The sequence below is a fragment of the Pagrus pagrus genome (genome assembly GCF_965226575.1).
Source record: "Pagrus pagrus genome assembly, chromosome: 9".
Classification (NCBI taxonomy): domain Eukaryota; kingdom Metazoa; phylum Chordata; class Actinopteri; order Spariformes; family Sparidae; genus Pagrus; species Pagrus pagrus.
Window position 1 is genome coordinate 25,690,588 of NC_140193.1, and position 20,635 is coordinate 25,711,222.

Sequence of the window (20,635 nt, forward strand, 5' to 3'; positions counted from 1 at the left end):
ATCTTTGCCATAAAATACCCAGACTTCTTAAAGAGGCAGATTGGTTTAAAATCGCTTAGAAAATCTGGGCGATTTTATGCCGTCATGGACCCAAAAGCAATTGTGTTTCTTGCTGCAGAAGACACTGATCACCACAGTAAATAAGGATCTTTCAGTAAGATAAAGTAAGGAGAAAAATTGGCTATAATATGAGACACAAAATTAGAAATATATTTGGGCAATTAGTGGTGGATAAAAAAAGAAGATAGAAGGTAAAAAAGTTGACATTCAGGAAAATTGTTCTGAAATTGGACTGATCTGCTGAAGTGATAGAAATTTGTGAAATGCACTTTGACTTACTGACCTGCAGAAGTTGGGCAGAAACTAGTTGGAGGTTTCCAGTTTTTTATTCACTGCTTTTTAGAAAATAGTAAAATGTAATTATTAAATGATATTGAGGCAATTTTCATTAAATGCCTGGTAAATGCTGCCTACTTACCATGAAATGTCTGGGCCTGTAAAATGAGTCATTTATACCGTCTCGAGTATTTCTGGAGCTTTTTAAGCCTTTATTATAGAAAGTAGACATGGAGTCTGAATGTCTTCCTCAGGTCATGGGTCTGATATTGGTCAGGGATGATTTTCAGACTCAGTCAAATCTCTAGCTCCTCATAAATGGAATAAAAATGTGACTGCTGACGACAACAGACCTTTTGACTGCACCAGCTGTGCAGACAGATTTGCAGACTAAGCTGTGATATGGTATCTAGTGATGCTTTCTATTCGAGCAGGATAAAAACGCAGCATGTACTTGCTCTCAGCTCCAAAAGCTGTCTGCATAAGAAGCAGGATCTGTGCTGTAGCCCGGAGCAGAGGCTGTCAGCGTGGACGCTGTGTGATGTCAGAACAAACTCACAGATACAGAGGAGGAGGACAACTTCTTCATAAGTGACTGCAGCTTTCTGATCGCTGACAGCCTTTGTGTTAAACATCCCCTCCTCTGTCTGTCTCATGCTCTGGATGAGATGAGTCACTGCACCACTTTATGAACATCTCTACCCGCCAGAGCTGAGACTTAGACGATATCATCTTTGAATTTAGACAAAATGACAAAACACTTTGTGAAAAAGCACTCTGAAAGAACTTTTTTCACAATAACAAACTGGACAGGTGCGTCATGTCAAGTTGAATGCTAATTAGCAGCAGTTACAAGCTATTTAAACTTCCTGACAATCATGACTTTCAGATCCGGGTTTCTATAGCAACATGAGATGACTTAAAGCGCTCCAAAGAGTCACTTTGTGGACAAATATGTAGATGCATCAGGCAGAAAAGCTGCAAGATCACTGGTGAACATTAACGGTGTCAAAAACCATGACAACAAATAATGGACACAGAAACTGCATCAATAAGTGATCTCACACCTAAACTTGTGACTGGGTGCTGCTCAGTGAAGCTTTAATGATCCACATTTGAATTTTTTTTTTTGAACGCCCTCAAAAATTTGGCTTCTAATCTTAATAACAAACCCAGATAATCAGACATATATCAAAATCGATACATAAGTTGTCTGATATGTGCCGATATGAACATTTTTTTTTATGGTAATAATGCAGAAACCATGCTTGGAGTCATTTAAAAAGGATTTAATTCCCAGTGAAGTTTACTATTTGATGTCATGATGTCATTTCAGATAATAAAGTTTATTGTTAAACTGTAAAATGTTCTGTCTTTGTTACATTTCTTTGTCACAAGTGTTTGATAATTACATTTGACGGATCAATACTCAAAAAGTGAACTTGTATCTGCCAGTATATCGAAATCGGATTATTTTCGCCTCAATATCTATACTGGCATCAGACCAAAAACTTGTGTAATGGTCGGGCTCAAATCCTTTTAAAATCAAGGGTTTTAATCTTGTTTATCTTCTTTATTTGCTTGCTATATGTTATGTCCCATGTATTCTTTTGAAAAGAAGTGTATCGGAACAATGCTGCATGGGGACTCTGCACTAATTAAAATTGATTGACTGATTCTTTCATTGGCTACAAGTTTGTCCAACTAAACCCCTTGCAGAAAACAGACCAACAGGCACAGATGGAAATCTCTGCTGTGAAATGCCCCAAACTGTTCTAAATTTGGCAGAAAATAGTGTTCACCACACAATTAACAAGATTACTGGGAAATTAAGGGCGGCTTTAACATTATTCTAAGGGGGTTCAGATGGCCGCTGTGATTCAGATCTCTATACATCAGTTGTTAACATTATTTTGTCTAGCCCCTGTCTTTTCCTGGAGTGTTGAATGAATTTGAGTATTTCAGGTGAGCTCATAAAAACCCAGCAGACTGAACCTCTGAAAGGGTTCGACCAACTCTGCTACACTTTAATCAGCAAAGACAGGTAATGTTTCTAGAATATGTTTTAAAATGTGTCTGCAGGAACTTTAAAGTTGAACTGAAAATCATCGAACTGCAGCCGTTTGTCTGATACAGGCCGTATAGCTTCCCCTGTGCTCAGTAACCAGGGGCATCGTGATTTAATGTTACCATCTGTACCTTGTTCATGCTTGTGACCAAATTGGGTGCTTATATCAGCCATAATGTTTCCCACTAATGTGTTTGTAGGAGCATTAGTGTGAGCTCACAGCAAACGTGCTTCAGAAGAAAGCAGAGGAGTCAGTCATCGGCTCCCACAGTTCGTACAGTTTAAATACACCGTCAGTGTAATCTGATCTCTGACCTGAGACCTCATTCACTAAAAAATCCCCAGTGACTCAAACGTAACGTAAAAGCCATTCATTCTGACCTTTCAGCAGTCGGTAACAGCGCTAATTACATTTCCTTTCTGGGCTCATGTTTGTTATCGATTTCAAAGTGGCCCATTGATTCTGTTCTTTTTCCAACATCTCTGTCGACAGTGAATAAGACCAGGTCCAAATACATGGCAAAGAGACAGAAAGATAAAACAGACAGCAGGCTTAGAGAAAATAAGACTCACTACTGTTGAGATTCAGTCACTACTCACTTGTCTTTGGGGTCTTCAAATCCCTGCAAGACAGAAAACAGAGAAAAAATACAATTAGCTGGAAATGGCCTCCTCTAGTGTTGAATCAGTCTGACAGCAACACCCACTGTAGGAACTTCACTCTTCTCCTGTTTCCACCAGAAGGGGCTCACTTTTAAACTTTACACCTTCATGGAACTGGCTTAGAAATCTTTGGTGAAGGACAACATATTATTATGTTTTAAATATTTGCACATCATAAAGCTTTAATGTTGAACATTTGCTGGTTCCAGCTTCTCTGATATGAAAACTGCTGCTTTTCTCTGAATATGTTTGGATTTGTGACTATTGTCTGGACAAAGGAGTGATCGAAGGATCACTTAGGCTCTGAAAACTTTTGATGGGCACTTTTATTTTTTTCACTGACTATCTTAGTGACAATAACAATAACCGCTAAATTATGAATAATAAAAAAAACATCACATAAATCTTCCAGCTCATCTGTTGAAAACAAAATAATTTGGCTCAACGTTAACTTCCACAGTTTCACACTTACAGATAAATTATTAAGCTACAGTAAACACATTCAGTTTACTTAAATAACTAATTAATATGAATTATGCAACAATACTCAGTTATAGTTTTGATGGCACTATAACTTCTATTGAACCATTGCTACAAAACATTTTAATATTCTTGATATAAATTCTCGAAATCAAAAACTCACTAATCATCCATCTGACTGCACATCAGTTTGTTCAGTTGAACAAAATCATCAAATCAAATACATCTCTGGAACTGTGATTTTGACTATAACATGTCTTGGAGGCCTGATGATATAATAACGAGCCTGAGCCAAAGAAAATGAAGTAGAACAGGAGGTGTGAAGGAAAAGGTTCCCCGTAGCTGCAAACAAGTGAGCAGGAAATAAAAGTCAAACTGGGCTGAAGATTGGCACTGCTCTGTTACCATCGCACCTATTCTCAGCTCTGCACAGCAAGAAAGAAAGCAAGCAACAAGCAATTACAAAAGGAAGTGAGAGTTTTTCAATCTAGCTCTTGAGATCAGATGAAGGGATAGAAAACGTCAAATAAGACAGAGATGAAAAGCAGAAGTTTCGGTGTTGAGCGGGGACAAACAGGATGAGTCTTACTACTTGTTAGTTGTACTTTTTCCCCTCAAAAAGCACTTGAGTAAGAGTGAAAAGTGAGTCATAGCCAGACAGAAGAGAAACAGACAGAGCCTATTTTAAAGTCATCACTCTTTCTGTTCGTTCGGAGGGATGATTGTCGGTTATTATCATCTGCCAACATTTTTCTGATGTATTATTATGTGATCCAAAGACTCAAATTAAATAATTATCAATTACTGCCACTCAGCTCCCTACTTCACTCAGAAGTATAATGTATATCACACTACTTTTATTGTTATTCCTAGATTAAATTTTTCATAAGCGACTGTGTAGTGATAGATAGATAGATAGATAGATAGATAGATAGATAGATAGATAGATAGATAGATAGATAGATAACGAAACAAGTGAACAGAAAATAGAAATGCATATGAATCTTTTCTTCAATAATTGCTTTATCTTGCTGTATTTTAATAAAATATGACTGTAGCCTCAGTGTGCAGCTGTAATATGAAGGAGTGAAAGATTAAAAATGTGATCAGCACATCACTGCTTCACTGAGCTCTTTCCATCAAGTTGTTATCTTCATACAGAGGCTCTGGCTTTGGGGTCTACTGATCCCCTCGGCCTGTGCCCGGCAGGCCTGTTCACTAATCCATCCAAGTCCACTTCCAACTTCATTATGAAGTGATCCAATGCATCTCTCTAGCTCCCTCTTCTGGATAAGTACATCACTGAAAATGGAGCACAGCTGGTCCTAATACAAAGACTGACACTTATTTTCATTATAGATTAATGAATGAATTGTTCATCTGAAAAAAATGATGTCTTCTTTTCTCCATCTAACCCAGAGACATTCAGTTTATAGATCATCTATGACAACAAGCGGCTAATTCTTACTGGAACTGGAACCATCAAATGTTTGGCTTTTCTCTGGATGAAGGATGATTATGCGATTATCATGATAGCGGCATTCCTGCTGGCTCCATGCTTTCCTCTCATCTTCTCAACACATGGGAGCAGCTGAAGAAACATTAGTAAAGGAAAGTTCATGTGTGAACTCCAGGACGCCTCAGAAGTCTTTTACAGTCCGCTGCTCAGCTCCATCTGTGTCCGGATACACAGATCAAGAGAGAATATCCTTCCATAACAACACTGACTACAAAGAGTCTATCTCATGTCCTCTGTGCGTCTTTGACTCATCACTCTCTACAACTCCGTCTGTACAACTTTCTTTATCTTCAGCGCTCGCCTGGTGATTAATGAGCAGCACGCAGATAGAGAGGGAGAGAGTGATAGGCAGGAAGATGAGGAACTGAGGCAAATGAAGTTGATGTCAGGAGCATTAATGCTTCTGCAAACGTTGGAGGGGCTCATTTAGTCAGGGCGTACTGAACACACAGACACTTTGGTGACACACTGATATTATGCAAACGAAGAAGAAACATCACAGCAGCTGATGTGATGTCAGCAGCAGTAATTGAATGTACTCATCCAGGACGACAGTGGATAAGCCTGTTCCTGGAGGTTTTGGATTACTGGACTTCTTATTTCAATGTTGAGAAGTTTAAATGACTAATTTAACAGTTGACCTATGAATGGTTTTCTGATTTTAGTCAGGTGTTCTTAGAGATGTGTTTTTATCAAATTGATTTGTGTTCCTTAAGTATCTGAATTGTAACACTTTAACTGAAGTTAAAGGATTGAAATTACTTATCTTTTTAACTTTCTCTGTGTTTATCATAGCAGAATATAAAGGGTGTCCCATTTTGCCTGTAGCGCCTGTGATAAATCATACTAATACATATTTATTAGTTGATATTCATATTCATTTCATATTAACAATCTGAATCTTTAATGTAACTAGTTACTAATGTTTTTAATAACGGGGTCAAAAGTAATTTATTCTCTTACAAATTGGTAATGGAGAAGAAAGTAAACATAAAATGGATTACTTTTAGTTAGTTACTTTTCACCACACACATGCACGTGCACACGCACACACGCACACACACATACACACATACACACACACACACACACACACACACACACACACACACACACACACGCACACACACACACACACACACACAGAGAGAGAGAGCTCCATCACATTCTAGAAGGTTTTCTGATCTCTTTGATTGGTCATAGAATGTGCTGACAGAATATAAAGGTGTTCAACACACAGACACTTCACACACACTTGGACCTCGAGACTGGACACTCCTCTCACACAGACAGAGATATTTTTTTAGATTCAGACCCAAATCACGCAGCATCATGCTCACACTAGGCTTCGTTGCGCGTGCTTTAGTCACTCAAGGTACCAGAAAACTTGTTGACTTCTTTACAGAAGTAAAAGAGAAAGACAAGGAAGACAAGGACCAACCAGCACAGCCTTTCACAAAGTTATCGGCGACACCAGGACTTGCAAGGCTGTTCCAGACAGCCCTCAATAACCCAAATAATTCCAGAAATGCCCTCAAGGAGAGCTGCGGGTTTCCAGGTGGATGTAATACTTCCTGGATGAATGCACCATTACAGGCCACACTACACCTGTCTGCTGTGCAGGAACATTTAAGGGACCAACCCACACAGCCTTTCACAAAGTTATCGGCGACACCAGGATTTGCAAGGCTGTTCCCGACAGTCCTCAATAACCCAAATAATTCCAGAAATGCCCTCAAGGAGATCTGCGGGTTTCCAGGTGGATGTAATACTTCCTGGATGAATGCACCATTACAGGCCACACCAGGATTTGCAAGGCTGTGTCAGACAGCCCTCAATAACCCTGGGATGCATTTCACACCGAGAGACATGTTCTGGACTTTGGTAAAATCAAGGGAGAAGAAGTCTGCTCCAGATGAATGATCCCAGCGATCTATTAGATCTGTTGTTGCGCTGGTAAGACACCTGTGGAGTGCAAACAGCTATTGTGGCTCTAGAACAAAGCACGTGTGAGAGCTGTAATGCCGGTACATGGAGCACCTCATGTCTGGGTAACATTTACACTTTACGAGAGCGAGATGAACACAACAGGTTTTCAGTTTCCGCTCTTCTCAAACGTGCCTTCACTCAGCACTCAGGACAATGCAAGGCATGTGGATCCCTCGTAGAGAGAGACACAGTTTGGAACAGTCCTGACATTTTAACCCTTTACTTCCCTCGAGAAGCCCCCAATGGATTGATCCTCAGAGACCACGTGACTCCATCACAGTTTGTAGAAGTTCCTGTGGATGCAGACCGGGTGCAGTTATACAGCCTGTCTTCTGTTGTATGTCACAACGTCTACAGCCAGCGCATGTGGTCACATTTGTGTACTGATCAAGTTACCACCATAGTGGACGATTCAAACACAGTCATCAGACTTAAATGAATATGGCATGATCTACTTCTGTGAAAGGTCAGATACCCATACTGATTGAAGTCCATGCTGAAAAGCAGCTGCGCCCATCGGCTGCATGTTCTCCCTGTGTCAGTGTGGGTTCTCTCCGGGTGCTCCGGCTTCCTCCCACAATCAATGCAAAAAAAAAGTAAGAAACATGGGGCTGCATGTTCTCCCCGTGTCAGTGTGGGTTCTGTCTGGGTGCTCCGGCATTCATGCAACTAGTTGTAGTTGCATGAATGCAGAAGCATGTGGCAAGTGCAAACTAAAAATACAGGCTACAAATCTAAAAATGTGACAAAACCAAGAAATTACTACTGTGACTGCTACTGTGAATGTTAGCAGGAACAGCAATGTTTACAACAGCAAAGTCACAATAAACTCAATATCTAGAAGAAGTTTAAGATTTGTGGCAATATAAACAGCCTACACAGACAGCTGTCATATTAGATTATTCTTCTCTCTCTCTCTCTCTCTCTCTCTCTCTCTCTCTCTCTCTCTCTCTCTCTCTCTCTCTCTATCTCTATCTCTCTCTCTCTCGCCCCTCTGTGAGAGACGGAGCGGAGCCGCAGTGGACAGAAGCGGCGTTAGGCTCAACACACACACACACAACACTGTATTACAAGGAAATGCGTACGGTAGATAAACATGGCGTTTTTATACCGCCGGTTTTTTACATCCCTATGCACAACAGGAATTTATTTATTCATTAAAAAAACACACAAAAAGGGCACTTTTTATGTCTATTTTCTATGTCTGCTCGGTTATATTGGCTGTTGCTAACCACCCACTTGTTGCTGCCTTTCTTCCAATCAGAACTTCTACCACAGCATGTGTCACATAAAAATACACAAACTAATAAGCATATAAAAATAACTGATTGGAAATCCATGCACACATATTGTTTAACTGAGCACAAATGAACTGTTTTGTAGATAGAAATGAAACGTTTTTAAATAGCCTCATGCAGTCTGTAACTGTCATAAAGCCAGTATAAATGTTATAATATCATGTATGCCTGTGTGTCACAGCAGTGTTTCCATTAGTCATGATATTGGCTGTACGTTGAAATGACTTCTCTGGCCTCTTCACATACAGTATAATAAATGCATTAACAATCAAATGGGACTTGCACAGTTTGAAATATACACCGCTCTGCCTGGCTGATTGAAAGTTTATTTTCAGCTCTATACAAAACCCATGTTAGGCTCAGTCACCAGGATATTACATGTATGTTAGCACCACTGATAGGTCACAGTTTGTGGTGAGCAAAACCAGATATTTTCATGGGAAGTTGGGATATCTCAAGTTGTATTTATGAAGACAAAAACTGATATTTTAAGCCAAACCATGACGTTTTGTCTAAACCTAACCAAAGCATAAGCACAGCGCTGTGACAAGAGAGAAATAGAAAATTGGACCTTCACAAACGGAAAGTTGCAACAGAAAGAAACGTACAGTTCGAACAAATCTGTGGTTCCTCACAAACGTGCTTAACCAGCCTTTTTTCCGGCAATTGGGTTGTGCACGTTATACAGTCCGAAACATTACGTTTAGCCAACATTTAGCTTACTCTATGAACAAGAGCTTGATCAACAATAGAACGAGCATCCCTCTGAAACAAACAATTTTTCCCACCAATGTTCACTGTAAATATATAAAATATATATATAATATATATATATAAAAACACCCCCACAGAATTCTCTTACACATCAGTCTATCCTGCTGCTGCCCCACAATGTGTACTGCTAATTAATATCTGAATCTGAGGATATTACTAACATCATTGATGGCAATGACTGCTTGGATATGTGTTCATATGTACTTGTATGTTTAACCTGTGTGTAAACTTTTTGAGTGCCACAGGATGCAAAATTGTATTGTATCCTATCCTATCCTATCCTATCCTATCCTGTCATTTTGTACTGGATTTGTCTAGTATATGTAGTCCATAAGATGACCTACTGGAAAAGACTGGAATGGATTTTAACTGGAATTATATAATAATATAATATAATAATAATATTGCGGTGCTGATGATACACAAACATGTTTTGCATAGAATTCTACCTTTAACTGTGCGTTCATCAAGGTAGTGTGAGGGTCAAATAACAATCACTTTATCAGTGCAAAACTTATTCAGAAGTGTGCTACGAGGCCTGGGCTTCCTCACAGTCTTCCCTGTAACAGATTGACTGAGAGCGGTGGGTGGACTGATGATATGAGAATAAGCACTGAACAGTTCCCTGTATGTGTGTGTGTGTGTGTGTGTGTGTGTGTGTGTGTGTGTGTGTGTGCGTGCGTGTGCGTGTGTCAGATGTGGGTGCATCCATTCACTGAGTGAGTCACTCTGTTTGCAGGGTCAGCTGAGCAGAGAGAGCTACAGTACGTAAATTAATGAATCTTTATATGGTTACATCACATTTCAGGCTTTTCCTAAATAATCTAATTCAGCCAGGAGAGGCTGACGTTCAGAGGACGAGGCTCTTTTCCCTCCCGCCTGCTCAACTGGCAGCAGTGGACCCACAATGTGTTGTGCTACTCGCCTCATCGTGTCCGCCCACATGTTGCTGTTGTCTCCCTGAGTGCTCCTGAGAGCTTCTCAGAGGAGAGGTGTGAGAGGCGGAGTGCGCCGTGAAGGGCCATCGCCGCTGCTTATCAGGGCCACAGATCAAAGGATTATGGGTATTAACAAGGCGTTGGCTTCATCGACAAATGAGGGCTGATGAGATACTGACAGGAGACTCACACCTGGCTGTGGCACTCTAACAACAGCGACAGCCATGGTAGCAGCTCAACAGAGCAGAGGGTCCTGACACTTTGAAAACGACAATGAGCAATTTTTAAATCATCCTCACCATCCGCTTCATCTCCTTGGAGATCTGGTTGCCGCCCATATGGTTGTAGAACGGACGGTCAGTCCAGTGGCCGCTGTTGTGGGTCACAGAATTGGTCCTCTGTCGGTTCATCTTGGCTATCATAGCCTTCTCCTCTTTCTGGAAGAAATGAAGATACAGAGGATGATTAAAATGTATTCACTACATGCTGAGGAACATTATTTAAATCTTTGGCTGAGACCGATTAAAGATTAACTTTATTTATCCAATATTTACATTAAATCTTTCTCCTGTTTAGTTCTACAGCTGATTATTTGGCCTCTAATGGACCAAAATCATTTTATCTATATTCACCATCGACCTCCAGTTGTGGAAAGTAACTAAGTACAGTTGCTCAAGCACTCTAGTACACATTTAAGGTTCCTGTACTTCACTTGAATATTAATATTTCGTGCTATTTTATGCTTTTACTTCACTAGATTCGAAAGAAGAAATTGCTTTTTTTACTCAGTTGTAGTTAGTGAATAGCTCTGTGCTTTTAATTTTTTTAATGCATGATTTTTACATGTAAGTAATTTTATACTGCAGTATTTTCAGTCTTAATTATGTCATTGGTGTAAATGTGATGACTCTGGGATAACTGTGACTTGGTTAGATGATACACTCTGAACTCTTGATTGTATAGTATGAAGAACAGCCTATATATATATAAATATATCTCAGGATGTTCCAGAGGTTCACACTTTTAAAACCAGGATTAAAAAAAAAAAAAAAGCAATTAAAAGTTTGTCTCCACTTAGATGGAAAAAGCTTGAAGCTTCACCAGGATCTTAATTTGGATCATCTGATTTCGTGGCTGATTTTAAAGCAGTAATTGGGTCTACTACTGACAATATCTGTACCTACCATCACAGCTTCACTGCACAGCTGGAACAATCATTGCTCTCTTCTGTTTTACTATCTCCTCACATCTGTACTAAACCCTTTTACATTCTGTTGGATTTTGTATTACTAATTATCTTGTGGCCTGTCCTCTTCCAGGTCACCCTGGTAGAGAGGAGGCTGTGTGGCTCAGGCACCACCTGGCGATGCTTCAATGTTTTTCCGCACTTGAATCGAGGGTCTAAGGACAGAGGATGCTGTGCAGATTGTAAAGCCCACTGAGGCAACGTGGTTGTGATTTTGGACTATATAAATAAAATTGATTTGATTTGATTTAAATAATGTGATACAAAAATAGGAAACAGAGAAAAGCTGGTAACCCTTTGTAATGTATGAAGCCCATGTCTGTAATGCATTGAAACACATTATCAACATACTTATAACTTATAGTCAGTCTTTACAGGCAGATTTTAGTTACAAACTATTCTAACTCTGACTTTACAACTTGTACATTGATCAGTTTATAGAAAACCTATTTAGTAATTGTGTAGTAAGATGCCTAGTGGTGGTGATGTTTAAGTCATGTGACTGTGATGTAGTCTGTTTATAGCCTAACATTAGCTTTTTTTTTTTTTTTTTGGCCTTTCATGACATTAATGAAAGGACAGCTTAGGAGTTGACAGGAAACAGGATGAGAGAGGGGGGATGACACGCAGCAGAGGGCCAGAGGTTTGACTCGAACCCTGGGTCACTGCAGCAGGGACAAAGCTTCTGTACAAACCGAGCCACCAACATTAGCTTCTAGCAATTTAATTTACGCTCGAAAATCATAGAGCAGTATTCATCTGTGAAGATTATCTTGATGAACAAAATATGTAAGTATCATGAACTTGTGTTTGTCACAGTGATTATTTTTTCGGCGAAAATCTGAAATCCAATACAAAACCCCACAGAAGGGAGCCAGGGCCGTGCTAACTTCCGGGTAAGCCTACGAAAAATACGTCATCACTTCACCACTCTATTCCTTATAGTGAGCAATCATAAACATTCAGAATGCTTTATAACTATAATCAGACATTATGAAGTCAAATATCAATCCTTGACTCATAGTGTATTGGAATTCTCATAGCTGTAATATATTAAAATCATTTCATAAAACATTAGAATGACTAATATGATGCAATATAAAGTGATTATAAGTTACCGGTTCCTGTAAAGGCAGGCTACTGTGTGTATTTTGTATTTTGCTGGAAGCAGAAATCTCCACGATGGAGATGTTTTGTTTTCATTTCTTTTTAGCTAAACAAGTTGACCACAGTAGAAGCAGTCTAAACCAAGGCAGCAGGAAACAAACAAAGATTGCCATATTTCTGTTGTATGTTTGGTGGGAAGACTTTGACAAAAAGCACTGGACGAAGATCTCCTCCCACAGCAGACACCAACGTTGAAGACTCATCACACTGTGAGGAGCAGTAACTAAAAGCATGCACCGGCTTTCATTCTGTGTGTATTTTTATGCTCAAGGAAAATAATCAGTTTGGTTGCTGTGTAATAAGATGCTTTCCGGAGCTGTCATCTGTAACTGTTTTATTTCTTACAGATCTGATATTAGAAGAGCACGCTGACTCCAGGATGTTCCTTTTCAAAAGTAAAAAATATAAAAAGTAGCCGAAATAATTAGACCGCACAATCATCCTTCTGTCTCACAGCATGAGCAGCGAAATGAGAGGAGGATATCACTTCACATGACATGCTATCTATAGTCACAGCTTGTGATCCTGCTGGAGGACAAAGACAGCTGATTAGAAACAGTCCAGTCATAAACAAACTGGAGCTCACGCAGCGAGGAACAGATGAACTCATTCCTCTCCCAAACGCAGTTCACAAGGGACCCCATCCCACTTTATAAACACTGATATGCACAATATGGACTGGCTGTGTTTTTTTAAAAAGAGAGCTCCATTAGGAAGAGCACTTTAAATTTGACCAAAAATGTCTTATCTTGTTTTTAGCTTCAGAATAATTCATCGCCCACACAGAGATGGTCTCAGTGGATTGTTGGTGAGCTGCATTATGTTGTTAATACACACGTAGCAGCAGCCCTCAGCTGCACATTAACACACTGCCTAGTTAATGGTGCCACACACACATTTGTCACATGGTTAAGGCTCGTTGTCTTCTGGTGATTTCAACAAAAAAAAAGGGAACACAGTTCAAAGGCAGCAGATAGTTTTTTTACACAGATGTGTCCAATCATCAGAAAGCTGTGGATGCTTTTCAGCACACTTTATAGTAAAGCAAAGCCTGCAGTGAAGAGGACAGCGAAATGGAATAGAGGAATTTAAGAGAAATGTAAAATGCATCTGTTTATGCTGTGAATCAGAGCCTGAGAGATGTTGAAAATCAATACATGGTGAAACTTCAGAGGGCTTGCACTATAACTGGTATTTCCATTAGCTTTTGTTTGTTCTTTTACCCAGTTTTTACACTACTTGTTAATAATCAGAAAACAGATACCAACATTTTCCAGATTTTTCTAGAGTTGCATTTATTAAACTTTTCTTACATTATGACTGCAATAAATGAGCTATTCAGAACTTTTCTGCCTCTTTAACTCACTATTTTGGTTTTACAGCACATTACAGCAGTCTCTGCTTTCATATGAACTCTGTTCACACATGTTGGAAATTCTCTGTGTGGTTTGGGCAACGGGCTGCGCCTGTTGGGACGCTACACTGGTTTTGCGTTGATATTAATACTATATGTATTTGGGCGTATCTGCAATATCTACAAAAGAGCGGAAATATTCTGCAGATGCTTTGCAGAACTTTGACGATGAGAAGTTTAAACGTCATTTCCACATGTGCCAGTGTACTTTTGAGTATGTGTTACAGCTGATTAAACCAGCACTGACACAGAGGATTACATATCGTTGACACGTTTACTCGCTCGCTGTAAATTCACTCCAGACATGTCTGCTCTGTTCACACATGTGGTTCGCCTGGACTTAGGACGAGAGAGTTGGCAGGGTGAGTCTGGAGCAAATGATGCAGACATTTGTGTTCACACCTACAGCTCCTCCAGGTAAACTCTGGATAAATCCAGAGTTACAATGCATGTGTGAAAGGGGCGTAAGTGTACTTTCACGAGTATTTTTCAAGTCTGTAATTTTACTCGTACTTAAGTATGTATTACACCATGTAATCTACTCAGTCACACTATCCGATCACCAACGGGCCAAAGAAAACTCTGACATACAGACAAAGACAGAGAACTGTGCAGCAGGTTTTAGAGGTGACCACTGAGCAGAACAGAGCACGAGTCATTTAGACCGAAGAGTTGGAGAAACCGAAACTCCTTTGACTGAATGTCAAATCAATGCAATTGATAATGTCTTAAACATCAACGGTTAAAAAGTAACTAATACTCTGAGTCGTGTTTAAGAAGAATACTTTGTACTTCTACTTGACTATTATTTGAATACAGTCGCCATAACAACTTTCACAAAGGCTTGTAGTGGAGGCCTTCTGCCCCCTAGTGGCTAGATTTCAATGAATACAGCTTTAAATTTAAGAATTTTAAATTAATCAGACCTAAATACTGTGCATCTTACTATGTGTGCAATTTGCAGTTTCAGACATTAATGTGGACCGTACCCTTTTCTGACTGCAGCCCACAATGAGGTAGGTGTCTATGTTGTGCTTCTTCAGGAAGGCGTTCCTGTCTCCCCCTGCTCCCGCCTCCACATCGTAGTCCCCATTCAGATAATTCAGAGTGGCCTTAGTGATGTGAATACGCCTGAAATGGGAACAACACACAGATTACTTGTAGTGCGTACTGCAGCTGACCTTACAAAGTACATACTGTTGCATGTACAGTAGTATGCATACAATTGGGACATACTACTTCGTCATGACAGTGCGTGTGGGTCAGAATAGTCAGAAAAGCATGCTGGCTTTCATACTGCAAAATATGACGGGATGTAGTCGGACATCCTCATATTTTGGCACACTGCATTTCACATACTTTGTATTGGGACATACTGAGTCTTTTTCTGGCATACTAAACAGTATGGTAGTATGGGTATTGGAACACACTGACAGTTTGAGCAAAGTGGACTGGTTTATAGTCAGTTTGATGTAGACTAAAACTGGCGAGACATACCCAGCTTGGCCCCCAGCCTCCATCTGATTGGCTAGTGTGACATCATTGGACCAGACATCAAACTGCCACTTCCTGAGTCCCAGCACCCCACAGTGCACCCTGCCGCTGTGGATGCCCACTCGCATGTTCACATTCACTCCAGTCACCTCCCGTACCAGCCTGCAAAAAACATGAAAAATGACAGTGAATGACCTCTAACGTGACAAAAATAATAATCCGCAAACAATAATCTACAATATATTATTTATAATTTTGCCAACATCTTTGGTAACACACGCTGAACACTTTTAAAGCAGTGTTTTTAGTACTGTGTGTCTTTCTAACTCTAAGCTGGGAAGATATAGACCCGTACTACACTGACCAGCATCAGTGGGAATGGATAAATAAATAGTGGGCATGATGCTAACAGAGCAGATTTAGGCAGGTCAGCTGCGACTGCTTAAAAACTTGGGTCACTGTTGGAAGAAATGAAAAACACGGAGGAACTGGGCGGCCCTTTGGGGATTGTGTTACAGACAGACATTATACATCCTTCACAACCATGTGTCAGCCTCGAGCCTTAAACTGTAACCTCAACCCCTGAGAAGATGGATGTCAGATGTCAGTTTGTCTTTGGGATCATTTACAGGAGCTAACTGAGATATGAAAAAAAAGAAAAGTGATGTAATCAATTACTGCTCCCACTGCATATACAATAATTCCCATGAAAAATATCTAAATCACATCATCCATTAATCCATCCAGTGGTTTTCCCGCTGGCTGTGCTCTCTAAGGCAGACTGGAGACAACAGCTTCCTTTAGACTTTCACATATTTAGCCATTTTTATTGCAGTCACATGTTAACCACTGAACCAGGGAGGAAGTCTTACGAAATGGCCTCTATCATGTCCATCCCCATCTCCACACAGCAGTGGGCGTGGTCGGCCCTCGCCTCTGGCAGCCCAGACACGCAGTAGTAGCAGTCTCCCAGGATCTTGATCCGCAGACAGTGGTTCTCCTGTCAGGAAAGACCACACCCCATGAGTTCATTCAGGCTTTAATATTATTGGCTGTCAGAGGTGCTGGAGGTATATGGAGGACCTGAGATTTTTAGCGTGTGTGTGCTGGCATAATGAGGGTTATACTGTATGTAAATGCATATCCAATCATTTTCAATATCTAACGAGTAGCTCACAGTTCACCTTTGTGGCAGAAAATCTGTAAGTCATGAGGTCTGCTCCCAAGACCAGAGTGAAGAGTGGCATTCAAGAGGTTAGGAACTCAGGGTGTAAGGAAAGAAGAATTAAAATAAGTGTGGAGAGAACTCCATAAAGAGCGGTCCTGAGAGAGCAGGATCGTCCTGTGTGCTGCTGTGTCTGGAGATCACCGCTGAGCACTCATGTGGTGACGCAGAGAGGAGGGAGGGGATTGTTAAACTACTAAACGTCTAAGAACAAAAATCAAACCTCTGAAACAGCACACCAGAACTGCTGCAGTGTTCTTTCACTGCCACTGTTCACAGTAATGACTCTCACGAACAACCACCGTAACTTAATAAAACTGACCAGAAGCTATTCTGAAAAACATGTTTCACGGTTGACATTTCCCCCTCAAACATGTCCGGCTTGGGGAGTAATACATTTTACTGGATTATGTAGAATAACGCAGTTATTAGATTACAGATACATTCAGTAAGAGATGATACCTGACAGGATTACAATTTTAGAATAAAGAACAACACACCAGTCTGTAAACATGCACATGTGCACACATGACAACACTTCATGTGTCTCACACAACTTCACTCTGATCCGAGTGAAGCTGAACACAGTGTGTATTCTTAGAGAAGATTCAATAAAAATAAAAGTTATCTTATTGATATTTCTTTCTTTAATCTTTATTTGCATATGTTTGGTATTGAGGTAATCCAAAGTAACAGAAAGTAATCAAGTTATATTACTTTAAAATTGTGATACTTGGATTACATTACTGACTTCATTGTTTAACAGGTAAGTAGTAACTGTATCAGAATACATTTTTACTAAATTTTAATACTTAATAATTAATAGTTAATTAATTCATTTACAGAAATGTTTAATTCTAAAATGGCAGGAGAACATTCAACCTTAAAATGCTCATCACAGTCAAAGCCTCATTGCTAAAGCTAATCATCATCACAAATGTGTAAGTTATACATGCCTTTGTTTCTCAGACTCTCAGTAACAATAACTTCAGCTGCTCTCATCAGTATTTTTAAAATAACAATGGATCATATTACCACATGTAATGTGAAGGGGGAAGCTCGTTTAACCCACGGAGAAATCCACTTGACCCGTACAGAGCTTATTAGCAATTCAACTTTAAGCTCAGTGTTTTTATTGTTATTATCATTTTATTAGTATCATTATTAGTAAAGTAGAACATTTCTAAAGAGCCGGATATAAGTGGACACCAGGCAATCTAAAAGGAGAGTGGAAATTGCACTCATATTTGCACTCGACTCCTAAAGTATACTCCTTCAAGTATGTTGCTCCAAGTCTAATGAACTGTTTTATTAAATCAGCCTTATAATTAGATTTTAACGTTGTGATTCGGCCATCGAGCTGAATCTTTGCACATTCAAAAAACTAAAAGGAAACATTGATGGATGAAAAGAAGCACGATTCCACAATAGCTGCATCTTAGCATTGGTTTAACACGTTAACCTCAGAATCAAAGACCCACTGGCAGTGTATGTGTTCTTGTGAAACACTCTCTATCTCATGATAGCCACCTGAGTGTCTCTGTAGCCCACGGCTCTGGGAAGATACAAAAAGACCCACTGTGTAAACAGCGCAGACAGAGAGCGTGTGTGCGTGTGTGTGTGTGTGTGTGTGTGTGTGTGAGTGTGAGTGTGAGTGTGCACGCCGGTCTACACGCAGATACAAGGCACATCTGGCATGGACATAAAAGTGTCAGGAGCAACGTTTCCTGCTCATAATGCCTGCTTCGCTCATAAATATTGATTAGCACATTATTGCACCTTTCATAAACAAATGTCATATATTGAGTGTTAGCTGGACAAACAATGAAGCTTCTGTGGATAAGAAAAAGAAAATATCAATATTCATGAATGTGCTCTCTATGAAGCTGTGGTTCAGATATTAGAGAACACATGTCTGGCTGCAGGACACTGATGGCTGAAGCAGATATTTTGGAGCTGGAACTCACTACATGTTTGTATTTATGTTAGCATTGGAGGAAATGTATTACCCAACTGTATTTAGAGTTTTAGCTATAGGCAAAGTAACCATACTGAGACAAGGACCAAATAAAGTGAAGGCCGATATGTAAGACGTCCACACATTACGCTAGCTAAATGAAAATGCATCTCTCTTTGTCCATGTAAGCCTTCCATCCACCATCTCACATGATAACTGGGTTTTTAGGGAAATTCAGGGGTTTAGCGTGAATTCACTTAAAGGATGAGTTTGCCCAAAAATAGAAATTCAGTCATTATCTAGTCACCCCTATGCAGATGAGAAGTTGGATAAAGATACGTAGTCCACAAAACATTTCAGGAGCTTCACAGCAAAACAGAGTTGCAGAATTCCCCTAAACAACTGAAGTAGATGGGGGAAAAAATGGCTCCATACAGCTTGTCCAGTGTAATCCAAGTCTCTGGCAGCCCTGTGATCCAAAATTGATTTGAGAAGACCTCTTTGTTACACCCTTTTTAAAGCCAAGATCTTCATTGTAGCTGCTAAGCTGAAAGCATTAACGTGCACCCTGTCTGAAGCGGGTGCACAAACTTCAATTGAGGACGTAAATAATGTTTTGTCTAATCAATTTTGGATCTCTGGGCTTCCCGAGACTAGGATTATGTTGGATGAGCTGTCCAACATAATCCTATGCCGTTTTTCCATCACATCTGCTGGCCTGGCTCTACTCGGTTTGACTCGGCGCAGCAGGGATTTACATTTCCACCACAACTGGGCTACCTGCTTGAAGGTGTGTCTTAATGATGATCTTGTCTCGATCCCCACAGTACTATCGAAGAATCACCGCTAACGAACTAGCTCCGCTAATTCAGTAACACGTTTCATTTACTTTAATGTTATTTACTCATTAAAAGCTTTTATGATGAAGCAGCATTATAGGAAATGTTGTGTTTTCAGCAGTAATAACTAAACATGACTCTTAAAAACAGTAAAACACAGCAGATGTTTAAAAGTACAAACAGGACGAGAGAAACTAAAGCGATTCAGTTAGAAGCTACAAAAGTAGAGAGAGCTGAAAACGTTTTTCTCTCAGGTTTCCTGCACAGACATGAGCTGAGTATTGATCTCAGGGGGAGAGGGTGCTTGTTACGGGTTGGTCACAGTCGTGACTCGTCACCGCGGCCCACTTGGAGGCGGGTTGGGCCTACCTACTTTAGCATAGCACATGTGCTTCCTTTTGCTTTACTCTACAGTCCAGTACAGTGTGACACATGCCATAGTTCACCAAATATTTTACAAACTGAATTGTTTTTGAACAAACAGATGCTGAGCCAGAGAAGGTGTAGTAACAGCCTTCAGCCGAATGTTTCACACTCTGTCCACACTGACTGCATCCAGTCTGCTGCTCTGCTCTGACAGTCCCATTCATTGTTAATGAAGCAGTCGGCTCCCCTCCTGTGGGGGCAGTTGCACTGAGTGTCATGTGTTCTCTATGACTTGTCTGATCACTGCCTCAGCACCTCCTCCTTCAGCTTGTACTTGAAATATTCTGCTACTGAAAGATAAGAACTGTCTCATGGATTATTCAGAACTTTATTACCACTGTTTTAATAATAAATGAAATATGCAGACGGTTGAGATAGTTAAAATATCACAAATGCCTCAAGAACTTATTTTTCCATGTAGCTACTGCTCCTCTGTTCATGCACTTCAAAACAGCGTGTCCTCCTCGTATTCCTTGTGAGCAGGAGGTTCAAAGAGCCAGTCCTCCTCTAATAATGTACTCCTCTAGTCCCTCTCATGTGCATGACCTTTGAGGAGCTTGTGCTCTGACCTACTACTCTGGTTCACAGTCTAACCACTGACTGGCTTTACTGTACATACTGTACGCTGCAGGTTTTATCTGAGTATTAAACTCAGCAGTATCAGAGGTGAGCCCTGAACCAAGGAAGCTAAAAAGGAAGGAAAGGTCATCACGTCACTGAATCCTGCTTTGGTGACAGCTTAATTTAAATCAATGGGAGACACACTAATAGAACATATCTACACTATCTGAAGTGTGCTCTT

At 40.1% G+C, this 20,635-nt stretch overlaps 1 protein-coding gene across 1 annotated transcript in view; it reads right to left on the reverse strand.

Moving 5' to 3' along the window:
• adcy5 (adenylate cyclase 5) overlaps positions 1–20,635 on the reverse strand; it is a 97,948-nt gene that overhangs the window by 20,105 nt on the left and 57,208 nt on the right. The window contains exons 5-9 of the mRNA XM_084361146.1: positions 16,259–16,386; positions 15,390–15,548; positions 14,882–15,023; positions 10,365–10,502; positions 3,005–3,027 (exon numbers count right to left, since the gene is read on the reverse strand). Coding sequence (XP_084217272.1) covers positions 3,005–3,027; positions 10,365–10,502; positions 14,882–15,023; positions 15,390–15,548; positions 16,259–16,386 — 590 coding nt within the window. The remainder of the gene's footprint in view (positions 1–3,004; positions 3,028–10,364; positions 10,503–14,881; positions 15,024–15,389; positions 15,549–16,258; positions 16,387–20,635) is intronic.